This window comes from Camelus ferus, chromosome 6, assembly GCF_009834535.1.
Source record: "Camelus ferus isolate YT-003-E chromosome 6, BCGSAC_Cfer_1.0, whole genome shotgun sequence".
Taxonomy (NCBI): domain Eukaryota; kingdom Metazoa; phylum Chordata; class Mammalia; order Artiodactyla; family Camelidae; genus Camelus; species Camelus ferus.
In genome coordinates this window covers 3,233,292-3,261,246 of record NC_045701.1, presented here as the reverse complement: position 1 = coordinate 3,261,246, position 27,955 = coordinate 3,233,292, and the positions used below count along the sequence as shown (strand labels likewise).

Genomic DNA, 27,955 nt, shown 5'->3' with positions numbered 1-27,955 from the left:
CAGTGAGGCCTGACCAGTGTCAGAAACAAGGAGGTGAATATGAAACCCAGGGAACCCTCAAGATTTATGATTCTATGCCACTTAGGAAGCTGAAATTACATTTAGGTTACAGGATAAATCAAAAGGCAAAGAACCACTAGTTTCCCAGTGAAACCATTTTATAGAAAATCAAGTATTTTATTTTCATAAAAAAAAGTTTTGAAGATAGGTGAATCACTTTATACATTTATGGTTGCTGTTTAAAAGTTTGTATCTCCAGATACACCAAAAGCACCTAAGGGTTACCACCAAGTTTTTGCCCAAGTTCTACAGAAATTCTGAAACTTAGTGACGTTGGGCTTGTACCTGACAAGTCCCAGACAGCCTGGGTTGCTCATCCCAAGCAGAGAAGCTTGGAAATGGTTGGGAGAAGAGTGAAGAGGTCTTTGAGGAAGGCAGAGAAACCAGGCGGTTAGGTTTTCCTGAGGAAGGTGGGGAGGTGCTCGTCAGTCCTTCAAGCTTCTCAGGAGATGTGCCCATTGTGGGAGCAATGGTTGTCTTTTAAGCTTAAAGACCAAGCTCCAGAAAGCTGAAGTCAAAGCCTGAGCAGCCACCCACCCCCGCAGACCCCTTCTCAGACCAACCTGAGTCTGCAAGTGTGTTTCTGAGGCAGCTTCAGGAAGGTCTTAGCGTAGCTACTGCAGAGGTGAACAGACTGGAAAAGTTTTTACCCTAAGTTGTTTTCATTTGAAAAAAGAAGAAAGGCTCCCAAAGTCAGCCTCACATTCTCTCAGTGCTGCTCCCGGAGAAGTCTGTCTGCAAAGGTGTGATGTTGTGGTCATACCCGGCGTACTCGGAGGTGCCGGTACTGGCCAGCTTGAGCTGCTGGGCGGCGTGGGTCAGCTGGAATGCGGCGTCGGGATGGGCTGTGTCGGGCAGCAGGGTGCACTCCCTTTCCAGCATGTCAGCCACCCCTTTGAGCAGGTCTAGGAAACCAAAGGCCAGGGCGGCCTTTCGTAAACGGTTCAGCTCCTGACCAAAGGAAAAAAAAAAACACCCATGTTCCTGAAGTGCATTTTCCTCGTGGCATACTTTCTAAGTGCTCTGCTTAGCGTTCAGTTCTCCTTGATCCCTGAACTTAAGTGAGCATTTTTATATAAGAACTAATGCTCGTGCAGAGATGACAGTAACAGTGTGATGACATGACTGGGAAGTGGTTCCTCTAAAGGGGATCAGAAGGCTAAGGAATACAGATGAATGAAACACAGGTCATCTCACCACAGTTCATGAGCACTTAGGCCAAACGTGGTGAGGCACTTTGCATACGTCCTTTCATGTATGCAAAGGAGGATTACTTTTCCCCTGTTAGTCAGGTATGGAAAGGCTTGGCCCAGACCTCAGAGGGCTCTTGACCGTCTAGTGCTTCTCTGGCTGGCGCCTAAAGACTGAATGACAATGAACATCTTGGGAGGAGACTAGGAGTCAGGAAGTCTGACCACAAAGGTAGCCTCAAAAAGAAAGGTCGGGTAGTGGCTGGAAGCAGAGAAGTATGAAGTGCTGCATCCACCACTTACTAGTGTGGTCTGGGCAAAGTGTGTAGCTTTTCTCCTTTACAAAAGGAGGCCTGCATCAGCCCCTGCAGTGGGCAGGGAGAGGCTGTCACCTGGTGGAGGCCTTTGCCAGCTCTGAGATGTAGTTATATAAAACCAGTAAAGACAAATGGACTTTCTGACCACCTCTCTGCTATCATCTGTTTACAAGTGAAACTTCAGAAGGAGGCCAAAGTACAAGTGTGCCACCTTGAATGGACAAGTCGGCAGGGAGACAGGGACTACGGCCAAGGGGGGGTCACCAAGGGCCTGTGTGAATTCTGGGCTTCAGGTGGGGAGCACGGCGGGCTGAGCAGCTCTGATTAAGGTCGCTCCTGCTTGATTTCACCAGCTCACAACATAATTAGGTTTGAAGACAACAGTGACGTAAAGGTAATGAGATAACGCCCAGACGAAGCACGTATGTCCTCCGGAAGAGATGCTAGCCTGGGGCTGGCTGTGAGTTCCACATTTTAAGACGAGCAAGCTAGTATACAACTGACAACACAGCGTACCTCACACTGCTGCTTGATTTAATTTCAGCCAAACACCAAAGGGCAGGGGAGAAACAAGGCGTGAGCGTAAATGCTCCCCCAACTCCACCCGACCCCTTGTAACTTTATTCCACCAATGGTTCTGAATTAGGTATGATTAGCTAGGTATGATTCTGGAGGGCCATCCTTTTGCAATTCATAAATGTGCAATTTTAGACGTCATTTCTGGACGCAGCTCCTCTGGTACAGTAAGGATGTTCTGAGCAAAGTCACACGCACTGGTTGCCTGGAGTTAGACTGGCTATCCCTATGGGAGTGGTGAGGAGGGTTAAGGGCCATGACCCACAGGTCCTTTCAGCTCCTTCCCTCAGCCAACACAGAGAAGCTCCACACAGAACCAGGCCATTTAGACACTTCTGATTCTTGGATTCTATGGCAGCAACGGACCTATCATTTCTACTGACTACTGATGAAAAACCTGAGGCACAAACCATACATTTCTAATCCGTGTCCATCTGTTACCCCACACTCCTGTAAACCATTTATTTTTGGCACCCGTCCCAGGCCCACCCTCTCCCACTATAATTCTTATAGTCTCACCTTATAGAATGTCTGTGTTTTTTCAGGTAGTTTCCTTGCATTTCTTAAAATCTTCTGTACATCTGTCTATTAAGGTAAAACGAATTCAACATTAGAATTCTGTGGTAAAAGTGGAAAGAATACAAAAGGATGGCTTTAAATGTTTAAAGAAATGAAAATAAGAAAAGAGTTACAGTGTCGGGATGAGGGTCTCTCCATCCATGGCCAGCAGCTTTTTGACAAAGGTGCCAAGACCATTCAATAGTTTTCAACAAATGGTGCTGGGACAACTGGATAGCCGCATGCAAAATAATGAAGTTGGACTCTTACTTCATACCATACAAAAAACTGACTCAAAATGGATCAGAAACCTAAATGTAAGAGCTAAAACTATAAAACTCTAATGACAACAGCACAGCAACAAAGGAAAATAAACAAATACATAAATCTGATAAACGTTCATCATAGCAGCATTCTTCACAACGGCCAAAAGGTGGAAACAGTCCAAATGTTCATCAACTGAAAATGAATGGATAAACAAAATGTGACGTTTATATAATGGACTGTTATTCAGCCATCAAAAGGAATGAAGTACTGATCCACGCTACAACATGAATGAACGTTGAAAACGTAACACAAAAGACCAAACACAAAAGACCACATATAATATGATTCCATTTATATGAAATATCCAGAATAGACAAATCCTTAGAGACAGAAAGCAGATTAGTGGTTGCCAAGAGCTGGGAGAAGACATGAATGCAGAGTGACTTGTTTAGTGGGTAAAGGATTTCCTTTTGGGGTGATGAAAATGTTCTGGAACCAGATAGTGGTGATGGTCGTGTAACACTCTGTACTAAATGCCACTGAACTGTATACTTTAAAATGGCTGAAGTGGTGAATTTTGTTATGTGCATCTCATCATAAAAAAAAAAATACACTCAGACCAAAACACCAAAATTACAAAAACAGCTTTAGAAAAATTCAGCTGTCTTTCTGACAGGGAAGTGCTGGGGTCAGGAAAGAGGAAGAACTTGATTTTCCACCAAAGAGAAGAGGCCCCTGCTCCCTTAGCCATGGCTGGATGGGTTCAGTCTCCCTGAAAAGGGGGCTAGAAGAGACCATGCTAATTCTGTAACCAGGTGGCCTGACTACCTCTTCTCATTTGGCTTACGTTGGACTCACTGGAGAAACAAAGAAAAAAAATGGCATTCAAATGAGGAAAAAAAGGCTCAAAAAGTGATTTTTAAAAATAGGAATACATCCTTTTATCAACGGGAGGAGAAATGTCACTGAGTACAGCACACCTCAATAATACGCTGATCTTAGCTTCTCACGTGTTTTTGTGGAGTGACAGGGAAATGCTCTGGCTTGGGTTCTACCACGGGGATGAAAGAAATAACCACATGATGATTTTTACATCTTTCTCAAAATTGTTATTAAAGAGAACACCTTTTACGTTATTCAATGTCTCACCATGTCAAAAATTTTACATTAAAGTTTAATGCCAGTACAATGTGTCTCTCTAGAAGAACTGAGTCGCTTCCTTTTATGAGACAAGAAAAATCATAAAACCAACATGTTTCTTTTTTGACCTTAGTAGCAGGAAGCTCAGAGCCAAATTGCTCAAATACAATTATCATTTTGCCTTCGGTTCCAGGAACAATTGTCTCTCCTCTTCCTCTAGGTTTTATATTGCTCTAAATTTTGTAAAAAATGATTCTGCTATATATGTGTTTTACTGTAGGCCACCTCAAATCCTTTTTGGAAATAATGACAAACATTAGAAGTAAGTGAATTACTAAGTATCAAAGGAAAGGAAAATCAAATCAAATATCCACCTGCCTGCCAGAACCCCTCCTCCTGTCCCCAGTGGAGAGCAATGTAAATGGTAATGTTACCTGCAGGCCACTGGGTTTGATCCAGACAGTCACATTCTGGGCATAACTGCGTTTGTTTTTGGGCTGCAGGGGGAATGGGCTCTTATTATCATCCTCACCATAAGGGTTTTCTTTCGCATCTTAAAAGAAAAAGACATTCTTGAAATGACATCTGGCAAAACACAATCAACTACATTTCCAGTTAGGCTAGAAGCTCTTTGAATCATTCAATCTCCCATATCCTGTTACCTCCCTCATTAAGAAAATCCATTAACTTCAGTCAGGTTGGGGAACCTGTTCTCAATACTGATGTAGGAGTTGAAACAATCATCTGAGGCCTATGCAAGTGAAAAAACAGCTTAATGCTTTTAAAGAGATAAGCTTCACTTATCTACTTTATAAATTAAGATCAGAGAGATACATCTATCAAAATTCATCAAATTGCACATCTGAAATATGTGTAGTTAACTGTACAGGAACCTTACCACAATAAAGGTGTTAAAAAAATAAAATCAGAGAGGATAAAACTAACGCATACAACAATACTAAAGTACATATTTTTAAATATATGAATACATGCATACTGCAATTCTACACAGACCAGCCCAGCACTCTCCAACAGAATTTTCTGTGATGGGGAATGGTAGTCACTGAACCCCTGATGTGTGACTAGTGTGACAGGAATTGAATTTCACTTAACGAAATTTAAACAGCCTCATGTGGCTAGTGGCTACTGGGTTAGACAGCATAGGTCCAGGCATTGAGAAAATTAAAAATAAAATTGTATATAGCCAAATTAAGGAAAAGAGCGAGGGAAGAAATACTTTTTTGGTGAAACATACCCCATCTTATGATTTAACAGTTTATTACTTCCGAAGGTTTAAAGCCATGCTGGTTTTATAGCCATGAGGATAAACAATGGTTTGTTTTTCTACCTGCTTCTTGAGCCAATTCAAGCCTGAAACTTTGCCACAAGCTTACAAAGCACACTTAACGTCTACTGGCTCATTAGCATTATTATTATTATCTCCTGGGGTGGACAGAGCAGGATTCATTTTCCCAACAAGTCTGGGAGCTTCAATTCCTTGCCCAAATGTTTGTGTTGAAAACTGGAGTTAGCCGAGTTCCTCTGAGCCAGCAGCTCTCTACCCCCAACCAATCCGGTCATTAATTTAGATGCCTTACGCCAGCCCCACGGTACCTCTGTCGGTCCCCTCTCCTCCCGCCCCCTCCAAAAAGTATTGGCCCAGCTTTTCACGTATATTTCCATGAATACTTATCAATATATAAACCTGCTTAGTCAGGCCAAGATCCCAACAGTCCTTTCCCATACAACACGCTTACATGCAACTTCCCCGCCCCTGTTTGTTATTTCCCCTGCATGGAATGCTCTCCTTTCCTCATCTATTTATTCCCTCCCTCACTTATTCATTGTCTATAATAAGACCTCGCTATGTAGCACGCACTTTGCTCGCAAGTGTAGTTAGAGAAGTATTTTTCTGGCCTTAAGGAACTTAAAAAATAAAGAATATTGATTAAATTTCAACTGTGTGCCAGATACTTTACATATACAATTTCTCTCCTTATAGCAACCCTACCGGGTAGATATTATTAGCCTCATTGAGATGAGGAAACTGAGGCTCAGATTTTGCACTGACTCAGCTGGGCCTGGTTTCAAAGCCAACACATGTTCTGCCACCAAACACTGCCACTCCTCACCTACCCAAACTTAACATTTTAGGTCCAGATCCTATCCTACCTCCTCCATGGAATTGTCCCAAGTTTTTCTCGCAGACAGTGATTTCTCTAGACCCTTTCATCCTGTAGCACTCAGTGTCAATACCAAACACTGCAACATCTAATCATAGCCTATCTTGAACTGTCTCTGTCTGGAGCCTATGTGTGGTAACTGGCTTAGCAGACATTAATGAAAAAAGAAGAGGAGATTCTTAGAAATACGAAATATGATAACAAATTGAAAAAAAAAACAGTTGCAAGATAAGCTGAAGGTATCTTGTAGAAGGTAAGATATCTTACACACGTAAATCATAATATATGTTCTAGAAAGGAGAACAGAGAACACAGGCAGGGGGGAAATCAAAGGCAAACTCATGTTCCCAGGACTGTAGGACATGAACTGCCGGGTGAAGGGCCCACTGAGAGTCCAGCACAGTGAGTGAAGAGGCCAGCAACCAGGTACATGATTCTGAAAATCCAGAACACTGGAAACACTAGAAGAGCCTCAAGGAGCACAGAGGAATTGCAGATCTGGGTCAAAGCCCTGGCAGTCAGCACAGCACTGGGCTCTCAGTAGCAACACTGGAAGCCAGAAGAGGCATCCGAGCGATGCTTCAAAACGCTAAGGGAAAATGATGCCAGCCTAGAACTCAGTATCCAACCACGCTGTCAATGGAAGGTAAGGGACGAGATACAGACAGTTTTCAAATTTGCAAGATTTCAAATGTTTACTTCTCATGTGCCCTTTTCTCAGGAGGATTCAAAAAATGATACTTAAAATGAAAAAAAAAAGGTCAAGAAATAGCTATATACTTATATTACTTAGAAATGTAAGTAAACACCAAAAGAAACGATTATAAGTTGAAAACAGTTGTGTCTATGAACAGAATTAGGAGTAGGAGGAATAGGTACAAATGAAGGTACTATTTTTGCATGTTTTCCTTTGATTAAAAAACATAATAAAAACAGCAGGATCTACCAGCTCAATATACCCTCTCTCAATAAATTTTCTCAACAACTCTCTAAGATAGGTTTTACTACCACTTAGCACTCGTTACCATAATGACAATTCCAATCTGCTAGGACTGTTGTAAGAATAAAATGAAATGATACATTTCACCTTCTCTAGCACAGTGCCTGGCACAAAGTACAATAAATGCTGGCTCCTATTAAGTAATCCTCACTGAAAAGAAGAGCAGACAGAGGGAGGGAAAAACAACACAAATAAATAGGGCACAGTAAACAGCAGTTCCCGCTGAATTAAGAACAGGTGTAACCAGCCAAGCTTTGCTTGGTAGGAAGCCAGATCAGAAGGAATGTAAATGCTACTATCTTAGGTTACAGGCTGGCATGTGTGGTGAAAGCTGTCACAACAGTCTCGTTAGGGGTCATGAAACTTTTTTGTAAAGGGTCAGACAATAAATATTTTAGGCTTTGTGGGTCATGTGTTCTCTGCTGTTAATTCCTCAGCTCTGCCACTGAAAGCAGCCACAGATCACATGTAAATGAGTGAGTGTGACTGTGTAATAAACCTTTACAATAAAACTGTATTTACAAAACAAACCGTGGGCTCGTTTGGCCTGTCGGCCATAGTTAGCTGACTTCTGATCTAAGTGCAAGGTTAAAGAAAGCCAGAACTCTACATGTCATTATGCATTTGTCAAAACCTACAGAATGTACTATATCAAGAGTGAACCCTAACGTAAACTGTGGACTTTGGTTAATAATAATGTGCCCATGTTGGTTCATTGATTGAGCCAAATATGCCACACTGATGAGGGATGTTGAGGGTAGGGGAGTGTATATGTGTGGGTAGGAAGAGCTATGTGCGAACGCTCTATTTTCTGCTCAATTCTGCTGTGAACCTGAAACTGCTCTAAAAAACTGAAGTCTATTAATAATACTAATAATAAAAAAAGAAAGCCAGAACAAGGCAAGAGCAGAGAGTGAAAAGGCAGAATGAATGCAGGAATGCCACAGAGAGAATAAAGGAAGTGAGGAATCACTCTCTAAAGACAGACAGACACAGACACACACACAGACACACACAGACAGACAGACAGACAGACAGACACACACACACACACACACACACACACACACACCCTCTCTCTGCCCCAAGTTCGACTTCAACTGCTGTCCTGTTTCTCTCCTCTTGGGGTCAAACTTGCCATTTTCATTTCCTCATCTCTAATTCATTCATCAATCTGTCTCCTGGCCAATGAATCATCTGCTGAAGCTACTCTCAAAAGCCACAAAGAACCTCCTAACTGTCAAGATCAAATGACCCTTGATTTGTAGTGTCCCCTTCTTTCCCCTTAGTATCTATTCCTTCTGAAAACTCTTTAATCATTTCAGACACTCATTATACAGTCTCCTTCAGATTAAGTCCTCAAGGTGCTACTATTCCTCTTGGTCTTCCTTCAAAGGAGGTAAAATCCTCACAGGATTTGAAAACTTTTTTTCTAATCATAAACTCATCTCCAGTGGGGACTTGTGTTCTCCGTAGAAGTTCTTTCGTCCTGGGTTGGAGAGGTTTTCCTACAGAGCCATTATATTAGCTTCTGGAGAAGGCACCATGGGCTCATTGCTTCAGCACCAGTTTTTGCACTGTCTGGGTGTGGAATGGCTAGTGCTGATCAGCACGGCACAGGGCCTGGGCTTCAATCTCTCCACAGGAGATGTTTATATATCTTTATATCTAGAAAAGTAGGTAGAAACAACGGGTAGAAATTTTCTTGTCATTCTCTCACTGAGGCAGTAGACCTTCCACATTCCCAGCTTCACTCAGAGACTTCAGTTCTTTGTCTTGTGTGGAACCAAAGTCATGTCTTCTGTTCCTGCGTAAGCTTTAAAACCCCAGCCCCTGGACCTTAGCTCGAGAGTTGGCAAACTACAGCTGGCTGCCTGTTTTTGAGTTAAGAATGGTTTTTATATGTTTAAATGGTTTATATATTGTGCTACAATGGCAGAATTTAGTGGTTATGACAGAGATTATAGTGGCTTGTGAAATCTAAAATATTTACTATCTGGCCCTTTACTGAAAAAGTCTGTTGACCCTTGGCCTAGCTTCTAGGGCTTATAGTCCATCAGAATCTTCTCTAGGCTTCGATGGCAAAAGGCATCCTTCAGATCTTAACTGACATGCATGTACATGCATTTGAGACAATGTAGCCATGTATCATATATGCATGAGACACTGTACTTCCTTCTTCAATCTCTATTCTCTTGGGTTCTATGACAGCTCTTTCTTCCACCTTTCCTCTTTTATTTGCCTCTTCCTTTTCATTTTCCTTTACTAGCACCCTTTCTACTGTCCCCAGTAGTTAGTCCTTTCTAGGGGTTTGGTCCTTGGCTCTCTTTTTCCCTTAGTGTATATACTTTCCTGAGGCTAGGGCTTCTTAAGGTGTGGTTATTGATTACCTGGATTGTAATCACTTGGATAATATTAAAGCTGCAAGTACCTAGGCTTGAATCCAGACTTACTGAATCAGAATCTCTGTAGGTGGGGCCCAGGAAACAGAATTTTTAAACAAGTTCTCCTGGTTTACCTTTGCACACAAAAACTCGAATTTGTGAACCATTGCTCTAAGCAATTTCCCTCATTCTCACCCTTTTAACTGTCGGTGGTAACTCATAGCTAAAAATTGTATTTTCAACTCTGCCCTCTCTCCTGAACTCCAGGGTCTTACAGGAATTGTCTACAGGCACCTCCACCTAAATCTCATAGGCACAAACTCAACACGCACAAAAGATGTTCTTCCAAAATCTACTCTTCCTCCTCTGGTCTATTTCAATTAATCATACTACCTTTCACCCTGTAGCCCAGGTCAGAAACCGGGGCTTATTCTCAACCCTTCCCTTTCTTTTATTCTCGTATCTACATACTGTGGACTCCACCACCTGCACATGCTTTGCATAGATCCATCCTCTCCCTCCAGCCACTGCCCCTGTTCTGCCTCTCATTATCACATCTCCAGGACTGTCACAGTAGACCTTCTAACTGCCTGCAAGATGCCCTCCCCTCTTCAGATCCACACTCCACAGAGTTCTTTTTCTAAATGCAAAAATTATTATTTCTCACTTGGATTTCGGACATACTGTACAACTCCAGGGGGCACCAGTGCCTAGACTACAAAGTCACCTAACTGGTACCTCCACTGTTCTCATTAGAGCCAGAAGGATGCGATGGTATTACTCAGTGGCTTCCCAGTCTCTGCAGAATAAAGTCCCAGCTCTTCGCATTTCAGGTGAGGCCTGCCCTGTTCTAGCCACTGCCAGCCTCTAACCTCCCACCTGGGCCTCCCACGCCACCCTCACATTTTGGGCTCCAGCTCCTTTCTTTACTATGGGTGCCCCATTTGTGCAGGGTGCCCTTCCTTCCTTCACTCGCTCAGCAAATTCCTCTTTTTCTTCCAAAATTCAGCTAGGGTGTCTCTCCTCTGTGAAGATTTTCCTGGGTCCTCTAGGCAAAGCTGATCACCCCCTGCTTCAGGCCAACTCTGACCCTGTGTCAGTCTGTGTTTATTATTCTGCTCTCCACTAGACTGTGAGTTAACTCCTGCTAAGTCTTTAGCCCCCAGACCTGGCACAGGATAGGTTGCTTGGTAGGTGTTCCTGAAATTAAAATGGGTCCAAAGGATCAAGGAGGACACAACAGTTGGAGCCCGAGCACCCAGGAGTACAAAGGCCTCACTCAGGAGGAGTATGGAAACCAGAACAGACTGTTTATGGGGCAAGGGGCGAGAGACAATGATTTCTACAGCAAACGTGCAGAGTTTGGGACTATGACAGAATATCCAGGTGGAGAGGTCCAACTGGGAACTGGAAATATGACACGTAAGTTTCAGGGAGAGATCAAGCAGGACCAGAGTTAGACATTTGAGGGAGTCTGAAACTATAGCAGCTGATGAAACAACCAAGAGAGAATGATAACCCAAGAGAAGAAGGCAAAGAACAACACCTTGGGAAGCATGAGGCAAGAGGAAGTCAAGACAACAAGGGGAAAAAAATGTTGTCAAGGAAAAAAATAAGTACCAGGAGAAAGCAATTTTGGGAAAACAGTTTCACGAAGGAACGGGATTAAATTACCTAGGAATGACTAGGGGTACTTGGGTTGAAAACAGTACACAATGGGAAAAAAAGTTTATGGAGAGCAGCTTTTCGCTCTATGTAGTTAGAGCACCTATACTTCCTTAAAGCAACCTAAATGTTGGTTTCCCTGAGCTGTAAAGTTAACACCAAACTCTCTCGGGGTTCTCCACATATATATCCAGCATCAGAAACCACAGCACACCCATAAGGGAAATCATGCAGCTCTCTGACTGCACAGACAAAGCCATTCAGAACAGCAGAGAGAAAACAGAGTCAAGATAAGTAAAATCTGATCTGGGTTATACCTGAAATAGGACCCAACTGTGCCATTTTCCCTAGCCATGGGAGAGGTTCTGGGCCAGGCTCAAAGAGAGACATCATGAGGTTTGATTTCTTCTTGCTGTCAGCTTGGGAGTAGAGCATTCCATGCCATTCGGGACTAGATGGAGAAAAGATGGAAGATCAGAAGAACGTCAAGCCTGGTACTGTCAAGTTAAATTAGTCTAGCCTGTGTTTTTCTCTCGAGAGACATGGTTTTCAGCTTTGAAATTAGGTGTGTTAATTTTACTAAAGCCAAATCCTAAACCTGAAAATGCATACTGCTGCCCTCTAATATTACCTCTATGTATTACCTCTAATACATAGACATGTATTATCATTCAATTATGTAGATATGGAAATCAAAGGCAGTCTTAAAACAGAAAAAAAAAATCACAAGGGCAGCAAGCAGCTGCAGGGATGGTGAGGAGGAAGGGCTACGACCTAGGTCTTTTTAGCAAATCATTCACACAGCAGCACTCAGAGAAAGCCTCCTAACAAAAAGCACAAAGCCATCACCCAGCTCTGTCCCCACTTCCCAAAGGGCTCCAGTGGATTCTTATGTTCAGAGCCAGTACAAGTAGCTTCAGTACCAAGAAATACAAGAAACTAGTCCCTAATGAGAACTGCATTCTTCTTTTTGGATCAGCTAGTTTTAAGTCAAGCAGAAATGGAGCCGTGCTTCCTCTGAGTACTCCTGACCTCTTGATCTTTCCTACCAATCTCAGGTGCTGACCAGAAGACGATCAGTCACCTCTTCTTCCGTAACAATAGGTATTACAGAAAGGGAAGCAGATAGTTTAAGAAATTCGAGATTCTAGCGAATGTGAAAGCTAGAAGGGCTCTCCTCATAGGGAAGGAATACAGCAGAGAGGTTACGGGTGTGGGCTATGGAGTCAGGACGCATGGGTAAGAATCCTGGCTCTTCCATTTACTAGCTGTGTGACCTTGAGCAAGCACCTCGACTTGCTCTCTAAGCCTCAGCTTCCTCATTTAAGGAATGGGATAATACGGTAACTCCAGTATAGTGTTGTTATGAGGGATTAAAGGAGTTAATATATGTGAAGTGCCTACAGGAGTGCTTGGCAAGTGGTACAATGTTCAATGTCATCAGCATCTTTCTTCATTTAGCTCTACCCCTACCTCCTCGTTTTATAGCTGAGTCGGTGAATACTGCATAAAATGCCATAGCAATTCAGTAACACTGCTTTAACTGACCCCAGGTTTCCCAGGTAAGATGGGGAAAGAGGAAAACTGAGAAAAGATATAATCTAAAATCAACATAATAATCTAGGCAATGATTTAAAGAGCCGTTTACAAGGTGATAGTAGGTGGGAAGGATACGGCAGGGAGAGGAGAAAGGTGACAAGGGCCTTTCTATTCTTTCAGGAAAGTCTGGGAAAAACTTCACCTTGTAAACTGAATCTCTCTTTTACTCAACCAAAGGTAAAACAGTTCCTTACCCTAACTGGACTATTGCCACCATTCCTTCCACTTTCAGGCTGCCGTGGAGCAGGACACAAAAGTTGGGTATTTTGCCTGCGATCTGATTGGCTGAATTTTCATCTTCGTTGTCGTCAGTTATACCAGTACCCACCTCATCACCTTCTGTGAAAAGAAGAGAAAATCGGTCAGGCTGAGATTAGCTACAAAAACCCAGACCCCAATTATATTCTGGGCTGTTTCTAGCCTTGAAAGGAAAGTGAACAAAAAGTTATAAAGAAGATTATAACAAGTAAGAAAGACTCATATTCTGGTTTTCCTATGTCCATATAAAAATCAGTTTTCACATGTTATATAAATTCCATTTATATGAAACATCCAGAATAGGCAAATCTATAGAGATAGAAAGGACATTAGTGGTTACCTGAGGCTGAGAGACATCAGGGTTTGGGGTTCAAAGCTAAAGGGTTTATTTTAGAGGTAGTGAAAATTCTAAAATTCTGATTCTAAAATTGTGATTATGGCTGCACAACTCTGTAAATAAATTAAAAACTACTGAATTGTACACTTTAAATGGGTGAAGTATATGGTATGTGAATTACATTTCAGTGAAGCTGCTACACAAAAAATCAGCTTTCCATGGTTTCTACTAGGACACTAAGCTAGATGCTCTCTGGGGGTTTAAAGTACCAGCTAAACAGAAATACAGACTCAGAGATATCAAGAATTTTCTCAGATGACAGCCTTTAGGATACTGCACAGAACACAGATTACTCTATAAGTTTCTTTTTAAAAATATTATTATTATTATTTTTAATCACAAAGCTTGTGTTTATTTTTCCATGTTGCCATTCACCCTGGACCTGGGTATACATATTTGAACACTAATATAATTGTGAACACACATCACATCATGTTTTACATTTTCATTTAACACTCACAGTTAGTTCTTGGTTGATCCTAGTCTTTGTAATTATGTTTACAACTGCATAAAGACAGAAAGTCACTAAATGATCAACAGACATTGTATTAAAGGAAAAGTGGTCCATTGATACTCAGCGCGTTTCATGGCTGTGAAGCGTATAAGCTTCTGGACTTGCTTCTCCAACTCCAGGTTCTCTCGTACACTCTGCTGAGCAGAGATGAGCAAATCTCTCTATAATTACCTCCCCTCTGGAACTATCTGTGTGCTCAACTTCATTCAAAGATACTCTTATGCAGTAAGAAGAATTTGCCCAGTTTAGCTTGACATTCAATAGCCCTTACAGCATGGCTCCATTCTGCCTTCCCATACTTTTCTTTTCACTGTTCTCCTACACAAACTCTTCATTTTGCCAGTTTTCTTTCTTGGCAACTTATATGGGCATGAAGAATTCCCCCAGGAACTTAGAAATAAGGGAAACCTGGTTGTTATCTATATTAATATCAAAAAATAAGGTAAAGTATAAACACAATGATCACAATGAACCACATGTGGGAACATATCAAAGATTCTGTCTGTGATTGTGTGATAGAGGATTATGGGATACCTAACACTCCAACTGAGATAACTGCTTAAATTGAATGTGATCATAACTCAGTAAGTGGAAACCTGGTTGACTATATACATTTCTTTGAGAAAGCTGGTAAATATAAAGTGGACGGTCAGCCTAGAACAGAGAAAAGAGAATTCGAAAGTGCTAGAGCCTAACATTCTCCAGAGAGACGCTGAATTTGGGAGCTACGACTCTATAATTCCTGGAGAAGCATATATTCTGCAGTAGTGAGGTCTCCCAAGGGCCTGGATTCATCCATTCATTCAAGAATATTTACTGAGTATCTGCTATCTGCCAGGCACAGGTAGAAAACAGATGTGGTTCCTCCTCTTATGAAGCTGTACTCCACACTTATTAGGCAACCTTCTGAGAACTACTGTGGTTTCCCTAGCATGCTCCTACAGGGAAAGGAAGAGCCCAGGATGAGGGACTAAGCAGTCTCATCTCTACAGAGAGATGCCTAAACAAAGCAGCACATGATAAATGTCACAATGCTTTTCACAATCATAAAGCAGCAGAATTAGTTTAACATATTAGGCAATATTCCATTAAAAAAAAATCCAATCTAGCCCCGTAACTATTTCTTTCCCCCATATTCTGCAGAATGGGATATTCTACTATCTAACATTGAAGAATAATTTTAGATAATAAGATGCTTCATATGTATCACCAGAACAGGAAGAGCCCTCACCTTTGTTAAGTGCTATAGGTAGGACCAGATGTCTGGACAGAACTGGGGGACTTGAAATATCAGCAATGTCAATAAATCCCACTATTTCCAAATCTGAAAAGAAAGAATTAAAAGAGAATTAATCTGTGCTATGGGAAAGTACATTACTTTCCATGTACTAGATTTCATATACATAATGTTTAGGTGGAAAATTCAAATATGATGACTAGGAAGGTTATTAAAAGTTTCTCTGAATGACTCTAATACTTTACATTTTAAGTAACTTAGAAAATAAGGATAACTGTCTTTTATTTAATGGATTTAAGTTATATGACAATTAGACTTTATTTTTATGAGGCTAGGTCCTCAGCCCAGGCAAAACTTAAAGGTCAAGCCCTTCTGCATAGTCAGGGATGTTCAGGTCACCAGAGGGCGTCGCAGTCAAACACTTTCACAACAACTGCAAGCAGCTATCCTTGGAGGGTAAGGCTATTGCATTAAACACATTTATTCCATTAAACACATTTCCCTAAGAAATACATTCTTTACAAAACCAAGGTAGCAGTCTATATACAACAGTGGTTTCTTTGCTTTACAGAAGCTGTAATAAAGACCAAAAATATTTGTTGAAAATATCAAATAAGTTCAAAAAAAAAAGTTGTAACCCAAAGTACTTCCTAAAAGTTTTTTTCTGATTATACAAGCAGTATACAAACTTTTAAACACTAAAAACTATAAAGTAGAAAAATAATGTCATTCATTATTCATCATCAAAGGAAACCTCTATTAATATTTTATGGAACTGCTTTTTAGTCTTTCTTCTAGGCATACACTCATAGTCTCAAAAGAATTTTTAAAAAAATCAAGATCATGGTGAGTACAAGGTACTTCTAATACATCAGAAAATCTTCTCTGGAGCTCTGCTGTCATAACGTTCCTTAGCTAAGTAACAAATGAATCAGCATAAGCAGTTATATATTTTTCATTTGAGTAGGAAAAAAGCCTACATTTTAAAGAGGTTTAAATGTAAGGTATAACAAGGATCTTGGACTAAAAGTTTATATGGGAAAGAAAGGATCAAAGTTACTCATCAAAAAAGGATGGGAGGGAAGTGGGATCTGACTGGTTTGAAGGCAACATTACATTTGGTACTGCTTAATACACTGCTGTCAAGTCACAGTGAAAAGGATGAATGCCCTACTTCCAGAGAGCTAGGAGCTAAAGGCACAGGAAATAAACAGCCTGTGCACAGCCCTTCACTCAGAAAGTCCTTAAAATCTATACACCTAAGGAAGAAACAAATTTTAATTTAAAAAATTTAATTTTAATCATTTAATTTTAATTTTAATCATTTGTTGACTGAACAATTACCTAGTGAACACCTGCTAAGCACCAGGCACTATGCTAGGCACACCAGTGCTAGGCACTGGTGACTGAAACAGTGATGGTTCAGCATGTACCCACCACTCAAGGGGTCCACCCACCAACATGAGACAACTCTCTTCTCTACTACCCCTTGTTACTTTTAACTTCTGGCTTTGCCAGCTTACCTAAGCATAGCACCGGCAACATGAGCCAGGTAAAAGCCAAAGTGCATTACTTTCTTCCAGTCTTAATACAAGGAGCAGGATTAGAAAGGACAGTGTATCAGAGCTGAGACCTGAGAGACTACCATTCACCTAGAGACTCCACACTGCTAGCCAATAAGAACCAGAGTGTCTTGTCCAGGGTCACAAAGGAAGACCCACACAGCCAAGTCCAGAAGCTAGCTAGCCCTTCATATATGATCTTAATTATGATGCTATTCAGTCTTACTGACTCTATTAAGAACAGCCTCAAGGACTGCAATGCCAGTACACCTGGCCTTGATTTCCAACTCTCATAATTTGTGGTTACAATGATCTAAGATTGGAATTTAACTCATGACCTCACTATGAAAGACCACTAATCTGCCACCCCTTTGGCAATGCACCCTCCCATGCAAAGTGTACTGACATTTCTTTTCAACCCTCCCGGACAGAGAAAAGTAAAAGTCAGGAGTTAGAAGAACTAAGAAGGAAGTTTAAAAAAAAAAAAAAAAAGTTACCTGTGTTAATGACTTTAGGGATAGGATCAATTTCTTCATCTACAACAAAAGGTTCTGGCCTGGGGAAAACTTGCACATCAGCAGTTAGATGGCCACACTTGAGGACAGCGTGGAAAGGTGTGTATGCCAGATCTATCAGTTTTCTAGAATATGATGATTATTTGTTATAGAAAGAAAAAAAATACAACTTTTTCAAGTATTTTTTTCAAAATGCTAAGCTTCTTTTCCTTTCAGGCTGACTCCAAAACTATGTATGATCTGACCATTTGTGAGACAGAACAAAATCTAACATTTTTGGTGAGAGGTTTCAATTCTGAAAAACCCAAAAGCAAGTTAATTTTTGAAATTACTGAGTTGTTATAAGGAAATCAATGCCTATAGGCACTAGAGTTAGTCATGCCTAACTTAAAAGGGAATGAACTTTTAAAAATTACTACCACCAATCATTTTCTCTGAAAAATGTGCAACTTGGAGAAAACAAAATGACACAATTAGGAATAGTAAAATAGGTATTATTGCTTGATACCAAATTATAATGCTGGATTGTAAGAAGGCAAATAAAAAAAAAAGCTCAAAGTATATACTCACCCAAACATAGACTGTACATTTTTCAAGCACAGGGGACCATCGATAGTAAAAATCTGCCCTTCACCATTGTTTAAATCTATGAGACGTTCAAGGCAATCCAAGGAATCAGTGCTCTGAAGCTACAAAGCAAACAGATGATCCTTTCAAAGTGGCATAAAAATGCTAGATTATCATCAGCTCATCAAGGTCACTCCCATCACAGTAACACAGGCAATAAATAACGAAAATGATTTTTTTTTTAACAACCTGAGAAGGAAAATAACTGTAGCAAATTTGACTCAAGGTTAGCAAAGAGGAATGTTATATAAAATGATACCAGCAGAGCTATTCGTTCGAAGTAGTTTTGCAAAGATTCAGAGGTGACCACAGTTGGTATTCACACAATTTATCTTCCTTTCCAAGTGTTTCTAACATCTTTTGGTAAGAACCAACATTATATATATTTTACAGACAGAAAAACTGAGGTGAAGAAAGGTTAACTTTCCCAAATAAGTGGGAAAACCAAGAAGTAGAGTTTAATAAAACACACATCAGAGTAATGCTACTTGACAAAAAAAAAAAAAAAAGAAGAAGAAGAAAAAGAAAAAGAAAAATCAAAGCACACTTCTGTCAACATTTCTGGTGCAAAGGACATTAGAATTGCTAAGTGAAGTATCTAACACTAAAAGAACATTGTGACTCCAGCATCTGAAGAAACTGTGTGGGAAGTGGGATGGATTACAACTCCAGCTATGCATCCTGAGATGGGGCAACACTCTGTACTTTAGGAGAGCATTTGAGACCTAGAGATTTTTCAAATTGAAGGTTTGTGGCAACCCTGCGTATAGCAAGTCTACTGGCATCATTTTTCGAACAGCATTTACCCAATTTGTCTCTGTGTCATATTTTAGAAATTCTTGCAATATTTCAAACCCTCCACCAGCAAAAAGATTACAATTTGCTCAAGGTTCAGATGATGGCTAGCATTTTTTAGCAATAAAATATTTTTTAATTAAGGTAAGTACATTGTTGTTTTAGACAATGCTACTGCACACTTAATAGACTACATGAGAGTGTAAATGTAACTTCTATATGCATTGGGGAAGCAAGAAATTCATGTGACTCCTTTACTGCTATACTTAATTTATTGCGGTGCTCTGGAAGGGAGCCTGCAATAGCTCTGAGGCATGCCTGTATACGTAACACTAATGGAATATACTAAAACATAAACTGAGTCCTAAAATGCATCTAATCAAACTACAAAGAACTTAGTAAAAAGCATTACCTCCTCCAGATTTGCCATGCACATGATGTACAACTTGGACGGGAAAGGAAAAGGCAGTGGGAACCTGTTGCTCTCACTGCGCTGGCTGTGAGTAGCTAGGGAGTGCCGCAGTGACCCTCTGCCGATGCCGAGACAGCCGTCCGTCACCAGAACAACCTGTGTGCAAAAAGTGAGAGGAGCTTCATTCATGAAATAACATACTGATTGAAAGCAGTCTCGTTCGGCAATGTTTTCACTTCACTTCTCCCTGACTGCATTTACACTGAAAACTGTACCTCTGCGGGGATACATGTGGATAAACCTCAACATTTTTGTCAAGTGAAAGATGACAGACACATTGTATGATTCTATATATATAGGAAGTTCCAGAATAGGTAAAACAAAACTAAGTCAAATGAGGGTTGGGGGACATGGTGGGATACTGAGTAGGAAGGGACATGAGGAAACTTGAAGAGTAATGAAAACGTTCTGTATCTTACTTGGAGGAGTGGCCACACAGGTGTATACATTTGTCAAGACTCAGTTAATTGTGCGCTTAAGATCTATTCACGTTACTGTATTTTATCTAATTAAATCTAAACAGAAAAGCACCTATCTATAAACATTTAAAAAAAAAAGGACAAAACCATTCATTACCAATTCTTAGTCAATTGTCTTAAAACTAGGACCCTATCTCTTAGACAGGGAGCAGGCATCTAAGACACTGGTGTCAAAAATGGCATAAGGACCTATTTTATGTGTGTCCCTAGGAAGTACCTGCGCAGGAGTCTGAAATCTGAACTTTGACACTTTATTTTCAAAGACGACAAACTTTACCCCTGGTCAACTAAAATAACAACTACTTTACACATGCATTTATAAAAGCCATTTAACTAGACATGGACAAGACCTTAAAAATACATTCTTAATCAACCTATAATTTTTAAAGGCTTTCACAATATGCCAACAATAGATGTTAGTAACAAATCATTTTCCTTTTCCTCATTGCTTCAAAGCAATCCTGTGTAGGGGGGACATTCCAAGCAACCCAGGGGAGGATTATTTTTGCTCTCCCTAGCCTAGCCTAGTAACTTGAAAATAGCAGGCCAGTAAGGCAGTATTATGTGGTTGCACTGTGTGATGTGCCAAGATCGGCACTCAATTCTAAAGCCCAAAAATGCTTCACAGAGGTCCTCTGGAGAGATGTCATTTTTGGGGAAGACAGACAAGGCAATTTCCTCTTCTAGGTACCAACAACTGCTATATGACGATTTACTTTTGCCATTAGCTTTTTCAGATGTTGTGTGACAATGAAATATTTCACATAATGTCAAAATGAGACAGACTGTACACAGATAATGAAGACATAGTCCAGGTCTCTAAAAACTTGGTTAAAAATATTCCACATTAAAACAAATCCATCTGATGGTAACTGATTATAAAAACAATCATCAATAATTTCCACTGTGTTTTGGATCTGGTTCACCCCAAAATTCATCAAGCAAGTCTAAGTGGATTCAGGCCCCGGCCCTTGCCCCCAGGGTATAGTACATCTCAAATTCAGATTCCTCCTTTTTGCAAAGGAAGAAAAAAACATTAAAAGGCAGAAGTCTGCATGGTGCACAAGGTCTGGCTCTTACATATTTTCTGAGTTTTTTCTCTAAAACCACTGAAGTAGCAAGTGAAACTACGACCTGCTAGCTTCCAGCTGAGAAGATACTGACAACAAAATTTCATTCATTCAGTATATTGTCAGGAAACTGACAGTCTGTGTGCATGGATTTACCAAATAATGTTTATGAAGTAGGTGTCAAAGATTTCAATTTCTGAAAAGAAACTGATCAAAAGGTATTTACAGGCTTTTTCAGCAAGTGTCCACTAAAGTGATTCGATTTGATTTAACCTTTTTAGTAGTAGCTCAGGGTCTTCACTAACCCGTGAGTTCATACTCTATAGAACAGGGTGGTTTTACCCTGTTTTTTTAAGAAAAAACAACTTGAAAAAAAAAAGCTAGGTTTATTGAGGCATAAATTTACATGCAATAAAACTCACCCTTTTGAGTATATAGTTCTGAGTGCCAATAAGTGCATTCAGTGATGTCAGCTGAGGAGGTTCCACAGACACCTGCAAAGCCTAAACTACAGAAAAAGCTTGCTGACTCCTGTTGTAGATTATCATGATTTTCCTTTTTAGCAATTTTTGTTTTCTCCTTTAAAATACGTTACGACGTCTCAAAGCACCTGTTTATAGCAAACTTCCAACTGCTACTATTCTGCTTTGATTTGATGCTAATAGGGACCTATTGTGGACCCTAAGGGCAACAGATTTTATGACATTTATGTGCCTCAGTTTTCAGACAACTCAGATAGTTGAGGTTAAAAGTTCGCTGAATAAATGCTACGCTGAAATAATGATGACAGACTATATTGTACTGATGTTCACAATTCTATCACTCAAAATTATAATCACCTCTTCCAGGGAGTATTCTAAAATTCCACACTGAGCCCTTTGGGTTTTATACAAACAATACTAGTTTGCAATAAGTCAATTTACTAGGAGGATGCCTTCCTTAAGGCAAAATTGTGTTGCTTTCTGAGTATATTAGTGTTGATTTAGTGCCTTCTTTCAAAAAGATACCAATAGTGTATAACACAGTATGTGGAAATTAAAATGCATGCTGTGTCAGAGCCCACAGAAAACTGAAGTACCTCAGTGATTAATGTTTTTAACTTAGGGCAAAGAAAAAGAATTGATCATTACCTGACAAGGAATTGCACCACCCCATTCTTGCTGAACAATATTGCAAACACCAACTAATGCAGACTCCAAGCAGGTTTTATCATAATCATCCATGTTACTTAGTGCTTCCTGATTGAATGAAAGATAAAATTGCTCATTATTCTTTATTGTTTCAATTTGTTATAGAAAAAAATATAAACTATTCAAAGCATAAATGTCACAGGGGACACTGTGTTTTAGAGAGCCAAAAGTGTAAGTTCTTAAAGAAAAATGGTAAAACAGACTTCCTCAGCTATAAAGGATAATTAAAAGAGCTTCCCTTTATTCTGTCTTCTTATCAAGTGAGAGTGAACAGTCCATCAAGTTTACATCTTTAGAAGTGGATATTGAAGGAAATACTTAAAATGAAAAACTTTTAAACACCACAAAAATGACAAAATGTACTGAGCACTATGTCCTAAACACCATTATAGGCATTTTATAAGCATTTAATCATGACAACATCCTATAAGGTATAGATTATTAACCTATTTTTAAAATGAGGAAACTAAGGTACAGAATGATTAGGATCTTATGCCTAGAAGTGGCAGAGTCTAGATGTGAACCCAGTCAGTCTGACCCCAGGACATCTGATCTTAACCATTACTCTGCACTACTATATAGTAATTCTCCAAATTTCAGAACTGCTGAATATCCAAGATCCTTTGTTGACCCACTTATAAGAAATCTAGTGCAACTAAAAAAAAAAAAAAAAAGCTTTGAGTCACTTTTAAAAAAGTGATAATAAAAGGAATGATTTAACACAATTTTATTACTTGTATTTAAAAAAGCAAACTACACTGTTCCTGAATTTCTAAACTGCCTAGCAATGAGTAAACTGTTCATTTTAATTCCACAAACACTTACTGACTGCTCACTATGGGCAAGGCACTGTGCTAGGCATTGTTGGAAATATTAATTTAGAGATGTCAAAAAGTAAATTCTCTGGCATATCGCAGGTAACACCTCTGAAAGATAATACCTATCACTCAAAGTTTTAAAATGATGGCTTCTTGGCATCTGAAAATCAAAGGCTATTTGTTGGGGAGGAAACATACTCTTGAATTACTCTAGAATTAGGTTTTTTGTCAGGAAGGGCTATTTTTCATCTCAAGTTTTATAAGAAAGTAAAAAAGAGCAAAGTGTTGAATCTAAAGATCTTGAACTTTAGGGTATTGGGCACTACATCCTGAGATGCTCCCTTTCCACAAAGAATTCCTGAAAATCAAGAACAGAGACTGGCAACAACTCACAGCTCTAACTCATAAGTTCTACCAAAGGAATAAGGCCTGCTGGTTGTGATCCTTGCTTTACAGTTACACTCAGATATTATACACATAGACTTATCATTAAATAATTCCAAGTTCTAACTATTCAGTGCAATATGATAACACTGTTTTCCTTCCTACAGATTTGGGCCTTGTACATATAAACTCATTCCTTTTTGTACCTGTAGGGTATTATAATCTCTTGTGAAGGGAACCATCAGCTCCCAGAGGGATGAAAAAACCACCAGAGCTGTGAACTCAAGCTTGTAATTTGTGGCCATGTGTTCAAACAGCATCGTCAAACCATGGGCTGCCAGGTGCTTGCGCTGATATTCCTCAGACCCCTCGATCGACACAGGTCGGGTCATGGAAAGGGACACGTCCATTACCACCACTGTTGGCATGATGAATGTGATCCCAATGTTCCCAATCAGAATGCAAACAGACAGCTAAAGAGAGACAAATGCTGTAGAAAATAAATATGATTAGGTCTTACATGTCATGGAGGGGAAAAAAAAGTATTCTTTTTTTCACCAAAATCTTAACCAAACTTTCCAGAAATAAGTGAAGGCAAACTCCATTTAAGTTGAGGTGAGGGCAACACTGCAGAGAAGTTAGTGTGGGGGAAGGAAGCAGCTTAGCTCGCTGTGAGGGCCACTCCTAGAATCACCCACTCAATGGCCATAAATCAAGGACAACCTGAAGTATTTTTAATAAAAAAACATTAAATCGGGTGGCCCTTGACTTGAATACTTTCCAATCTTATACAACTTAATATAACAAACACTCCTGCATCACCTCTCCAACACTTAATTTACTAAGGAACATTTCTAGTTCTCTTATGGTGGTGCTTTCTGATAATCAACCATTCTTTTTGGGAACCATCACTATCTTACTCAATACAGCAGTGTTTATGCAAGTGTTTGCTGAATTATCCAGTTGCTTGATGCCCTTTTAAAAAAATTAAAATAAATGCAAAATATAAAAATGAAAGGGCTAGAAAAGTCATAATCCAAAGTAGAAAAGCTGGAAATCATTAAGCAGGACAAAAAGCAACAAACTTCTGGCCTCAGTGCTACTCACTGTAAATAAATGAGGCAATAGTGCTTTAATGTGAAAGAAAAGAACAAAATAAAGAATATGACAGCTGATATCATCTTATGAAATTGTGTATAAAAGTCAAAATGTAGAAGAAATGGAGAAAACAAAGAGTTCTCTAAAATTATAGATTGAGAATGACCATGAAGAAAACATTTCTGTGCTCAAAAATAAAGGAAAAAAGTTCACAGATACAGACTTGCTCTTGGGGACACAGCTTGCTGCTACTCTACTATTAAGCAAACTATAGTCTATTGACACAATGAAATATCAGATAGCTATAAATAAATGACACATATGCAGAGATCAGAAATATTTATAAAAGCATTAGTAACTGAGAAAAGAAGGTCACAGGATTGTCTGTATACACTGATTACAACTTCATAAAAATCACATTGCATATATACAATTAGGGAAGACTGAGGATGGACATAAACATGTTAGAAATTTAATGTCCACTAATTTCCTTTTTGGAATTTGCTTCGAAACACTTAACAGTGGCCAGAATGCTTGTTTTAGCACAGTGTTTAGGAAGGTATTCCACTTGTAAGTAGACTGCTGGTATCTCAGAACATATTGATTCATGGAAACAATGTTATAAATGGGGATCAGGGACTCAAGTCAAGTAGAAAAAGCCCTTTTACCACATAATAGCCTGAGATACATTTCAAATACAATAATGCCTCATGTATCCAACATCAATAAAGATTAAACCCAAGATATAAATTACTCTTCTAGATTCTTTAGAATTCCAAAATGTTTAACTATTTTGATAGAAACAATTAAAATGTGCACCCGTCCGCCTCATTGAACTCGGAGTGCTATACATAATTCAGTCCCTCATGATGACTTGGCATCACCACTCTAAACACCAGTACTGCTCAGCACACTGCCACCCTGATGTTTTATGTTACACCAGCATTCTTCCCAAGTGTGTGCTGCAGAACACTGTCCTGGAGGGATGCTCCAAGGAAAATGAGTTCAGGTCTTATTAGAGACACTGAGAAACACTACAGCAAAGAATACAGTTTAATTTGCTAACTTGGTGTTTACCATTTAACCCTTCTCTAATAATTACTGTTAAGTCCCATGTAACAAGTATCATATAAAACATCCCCAGAAACACTGACTTGTACTCAAGGGATCCAGGCTGTCGTGCTGTTTTGGTGCCTCCTCCTTAAAATTAATTTTGGACCATCAGTTTGCATTCCCCTTTTCTCAGTAATCTCCTGTAATCATCCTCCCTGTTTCCAATTTGCTGCTTCTTGGCTACCATGAGCTGGAAAGCCAGGTAATCCAGCTTGTTAAAACTGTGTTCAAAGTCAGAGTTAATAGGCTCTGAGAGCCTGTGAGTTTCTTCTGGTGTCAAATGCATGAGCTTAGGTGTATAACCTTGTACCATTTTATCTACTCAGTCTTTCTCAGATCCTTTCTGAGTCTCAGCTGTGTTGTTCAAGAAGTAAGGTCCTGTGTAATATTGGTTCAACTACAATACATTAGACCATAAGCTCACTAAAGGTGGTGACTATGTCAGATTTTGCCCACCAATGTCTCCTCAGAACCTATCAAGGCAACTAGCACATAGTAACATGCTTGACAAATACATATAATGACTAATGAACTACCCATTAGCAGAACTACCAGTTATAACGCCAATTCTTTGGCAAAATATATTATAAATTTTAACTCTGGACACCAGAAATACACTTCCTCCTTGCCTCATTCAAGAGGTATCAGGGATCCCTGTGCCTCTGCTCATATCCAGCTCACGTGGTATTTCCACTCATGTATAGAGGCCCTAAGTTACTGAAAGTTGGGGTCATGGGGATTACTAGCTTTACCTTTTAGGATAATGGCAAATGGGATACACAGATACAGACCAGATATAAGAAAGCACTTCCACCCCATGAAATCAACTGTAATACTGGAATGGATGATCATAGCTGGCAGGCTTGCCTTCTGGGAAGACATCTCTGGAGGTGGCTCCTTCTTCTGACTGATGCATTTGTGTCCACCCCCAAACACACCTCCTTAACAATGGCGAAGTCATGGGAAATCAATTTAGAACTCAGGTTGTAAGAACAGAAGTAAAAGACAGAACTTAATGTTCTTGAATGGTTCACTCAAGTAGACTAGGCCTGATTAAATAAAAAAAAAAAAAAATCCCTGCTCAGACAGTCCAGCAATTTTGTGAGAACAGTATGTTATTGGTCACTTGAGTTGATTCTTACTCTCGAATCCTCCACACACACACACCTTTCCCGTAAGTACTGTCTACCTACAATGCTTAAGACAACTAGTGGTCTTCTTTCTTAAGAATAGTCTAGTCCTGAGAATAGCTCTTAGCCCCCTGATTTGGCCTTAAATCCCAAGTCTCTATCAGCTACACACTTAATAGTTCTTTCCTGAAGGTGACAATTAGCTCATTCATAAAGAACTGAGTCTCAGCAGTTTCGCTCTCAAAGCGTGATTCCGCTCAAATTTCTCGGGAAGCACTACCTACTCAGGTTTCCCCATCAGCGTGACTTCCCGTGGCCGGACGAATGCTTCCCGCATTCTCAGACTTCATCTTTCAACTGCCAGCCTAGAAACACAGAACTCCTGCATTTGGATCGCGTCTCCCGGGGGATGTATTTTTACCTTAAAATCAGTCAAAAATTTTTGACATCTGGAAATCTCTTATGGGACGAGAGGGCGAAGGGGGCCTTGGCAAGGGGCCGAAATCGTGGTGTTTATGCGGAGCGGAGATCCGGAGCCGCACAACATGGGGAGGCCGGGGGCAATGCCCCGGAACTGGCGCCGCACAGATGGCGCGGAGCGGCCTCCGGGAAGGCCAGGCGTTGGCCGCGCGTTGGGCCCCCTCCTCTGACCCCTTCCTTGCAGCTGCAACAAACATTCAAAGACAGCCCAGGGTCTCCGGCCTCCCCAACTCACCCCGCGCCCATCACCGGCCCAGTCCGTCCGCATAAACTTTCCGGCCGCGCGCCGAGGCCGGAACTATGGGGCCGCGTGACCAAGGGGAACTCGGCGCCGGGGCTGCGCGAGGCGCTTGGGGCGGGGCTCAAGGAGTCTGTGGGCGGGGCTCAAGGAGTCTGTGGGCGGGGCGCTGACTCAGCTGAGACGCTACTCAGCGGAGACGCAGCTCCGCGCGTTTTGCTCCGCGCGTCTCTCCACAGGGGTTTACCCGCGACGACCGACTCCCTTCGACTCCCCAGCTTCGCTGGACCGGCGCTGTCCCCGCCTCTTCCCTCCCCTCCTCCCCATTCTCGGGCTCTTCCTCCATTTACTTCTGGCCCTCAGCCCACCTCCCTTTCGTTGACCCGTGGGCCTCACCTGCCCGGGTAACCCAGTGACCTCTCCACAACTCTGCCTCCTCGCTCACCTGGGCCCGTTGGTGCACCAGCCAGACCCTCACCGATACTTGCTCCTCTTCCCCGTCTCTCGTCAGACCCCATACGCATATCCTCTGAACCAGTTGACAGAATCCTCTTCCTGCTCTTTTAAAACTAGAATTCCCGCCTGAGGCGTGCTCATACTAAGCGCGATGTATATTTTTTGGAGCTGACCTGAGCCATT

General features: G+C 40.6%; 1 protein-coding gene across 3 annotated transcripts; it reads right to left on the bottom strand.

Moving 5' to 3' along the window:
- Nucleotides 1-156: 156 nt before the first annotated feature.
- On the bottom strand, nt 157-27,427 carry INTS14 (integrator complex subunit 14). Of its 3 annotated transcripts, none has more exons than XM_006184019.3 (12): nt 27,314-27,427; nt 23,464-23,747; nt 21,996-22,103; nt 19,257-19,412; nt 17,993-18,111; nt 17,405-17,547; nt 15,340-15,432; nt 13,134-13,278; nt 11,658-11,791; nt 4,543-4,661; nt 2,663-2,728; nt 157-1,011 (listed from the first exon to the last, which is right to left on the bottom strand). In XM_006184019.3, the coding sequence occupies exons 2-12, from the start codon at nt 23,683-23,685 to the stop codon at nt 760-762; spliced, it is 1,557 nt and encodes a 518-aa protein (XP_006184081.1). In that variant the 5' UTR covers nt 23,686-23,747; nt 27,314-27,427; the 3' UTR covers nt 157-759. The 3 variants fall into 3 exon arrangements, with proteins under 3 accessions (XP_006184081.1, XP_006184080.1, XP_032336814.1); XM_006184018.3 differs by having other exon boundaries at nt 27,020-27,375; XM_032480923.1 differs by lacking the exon at nt 27,314-27,427 and adding an exon at nt 26,883-26,903.
- Nucleotides 27,428-27,955: the final 528 nt, after the last annotated feature.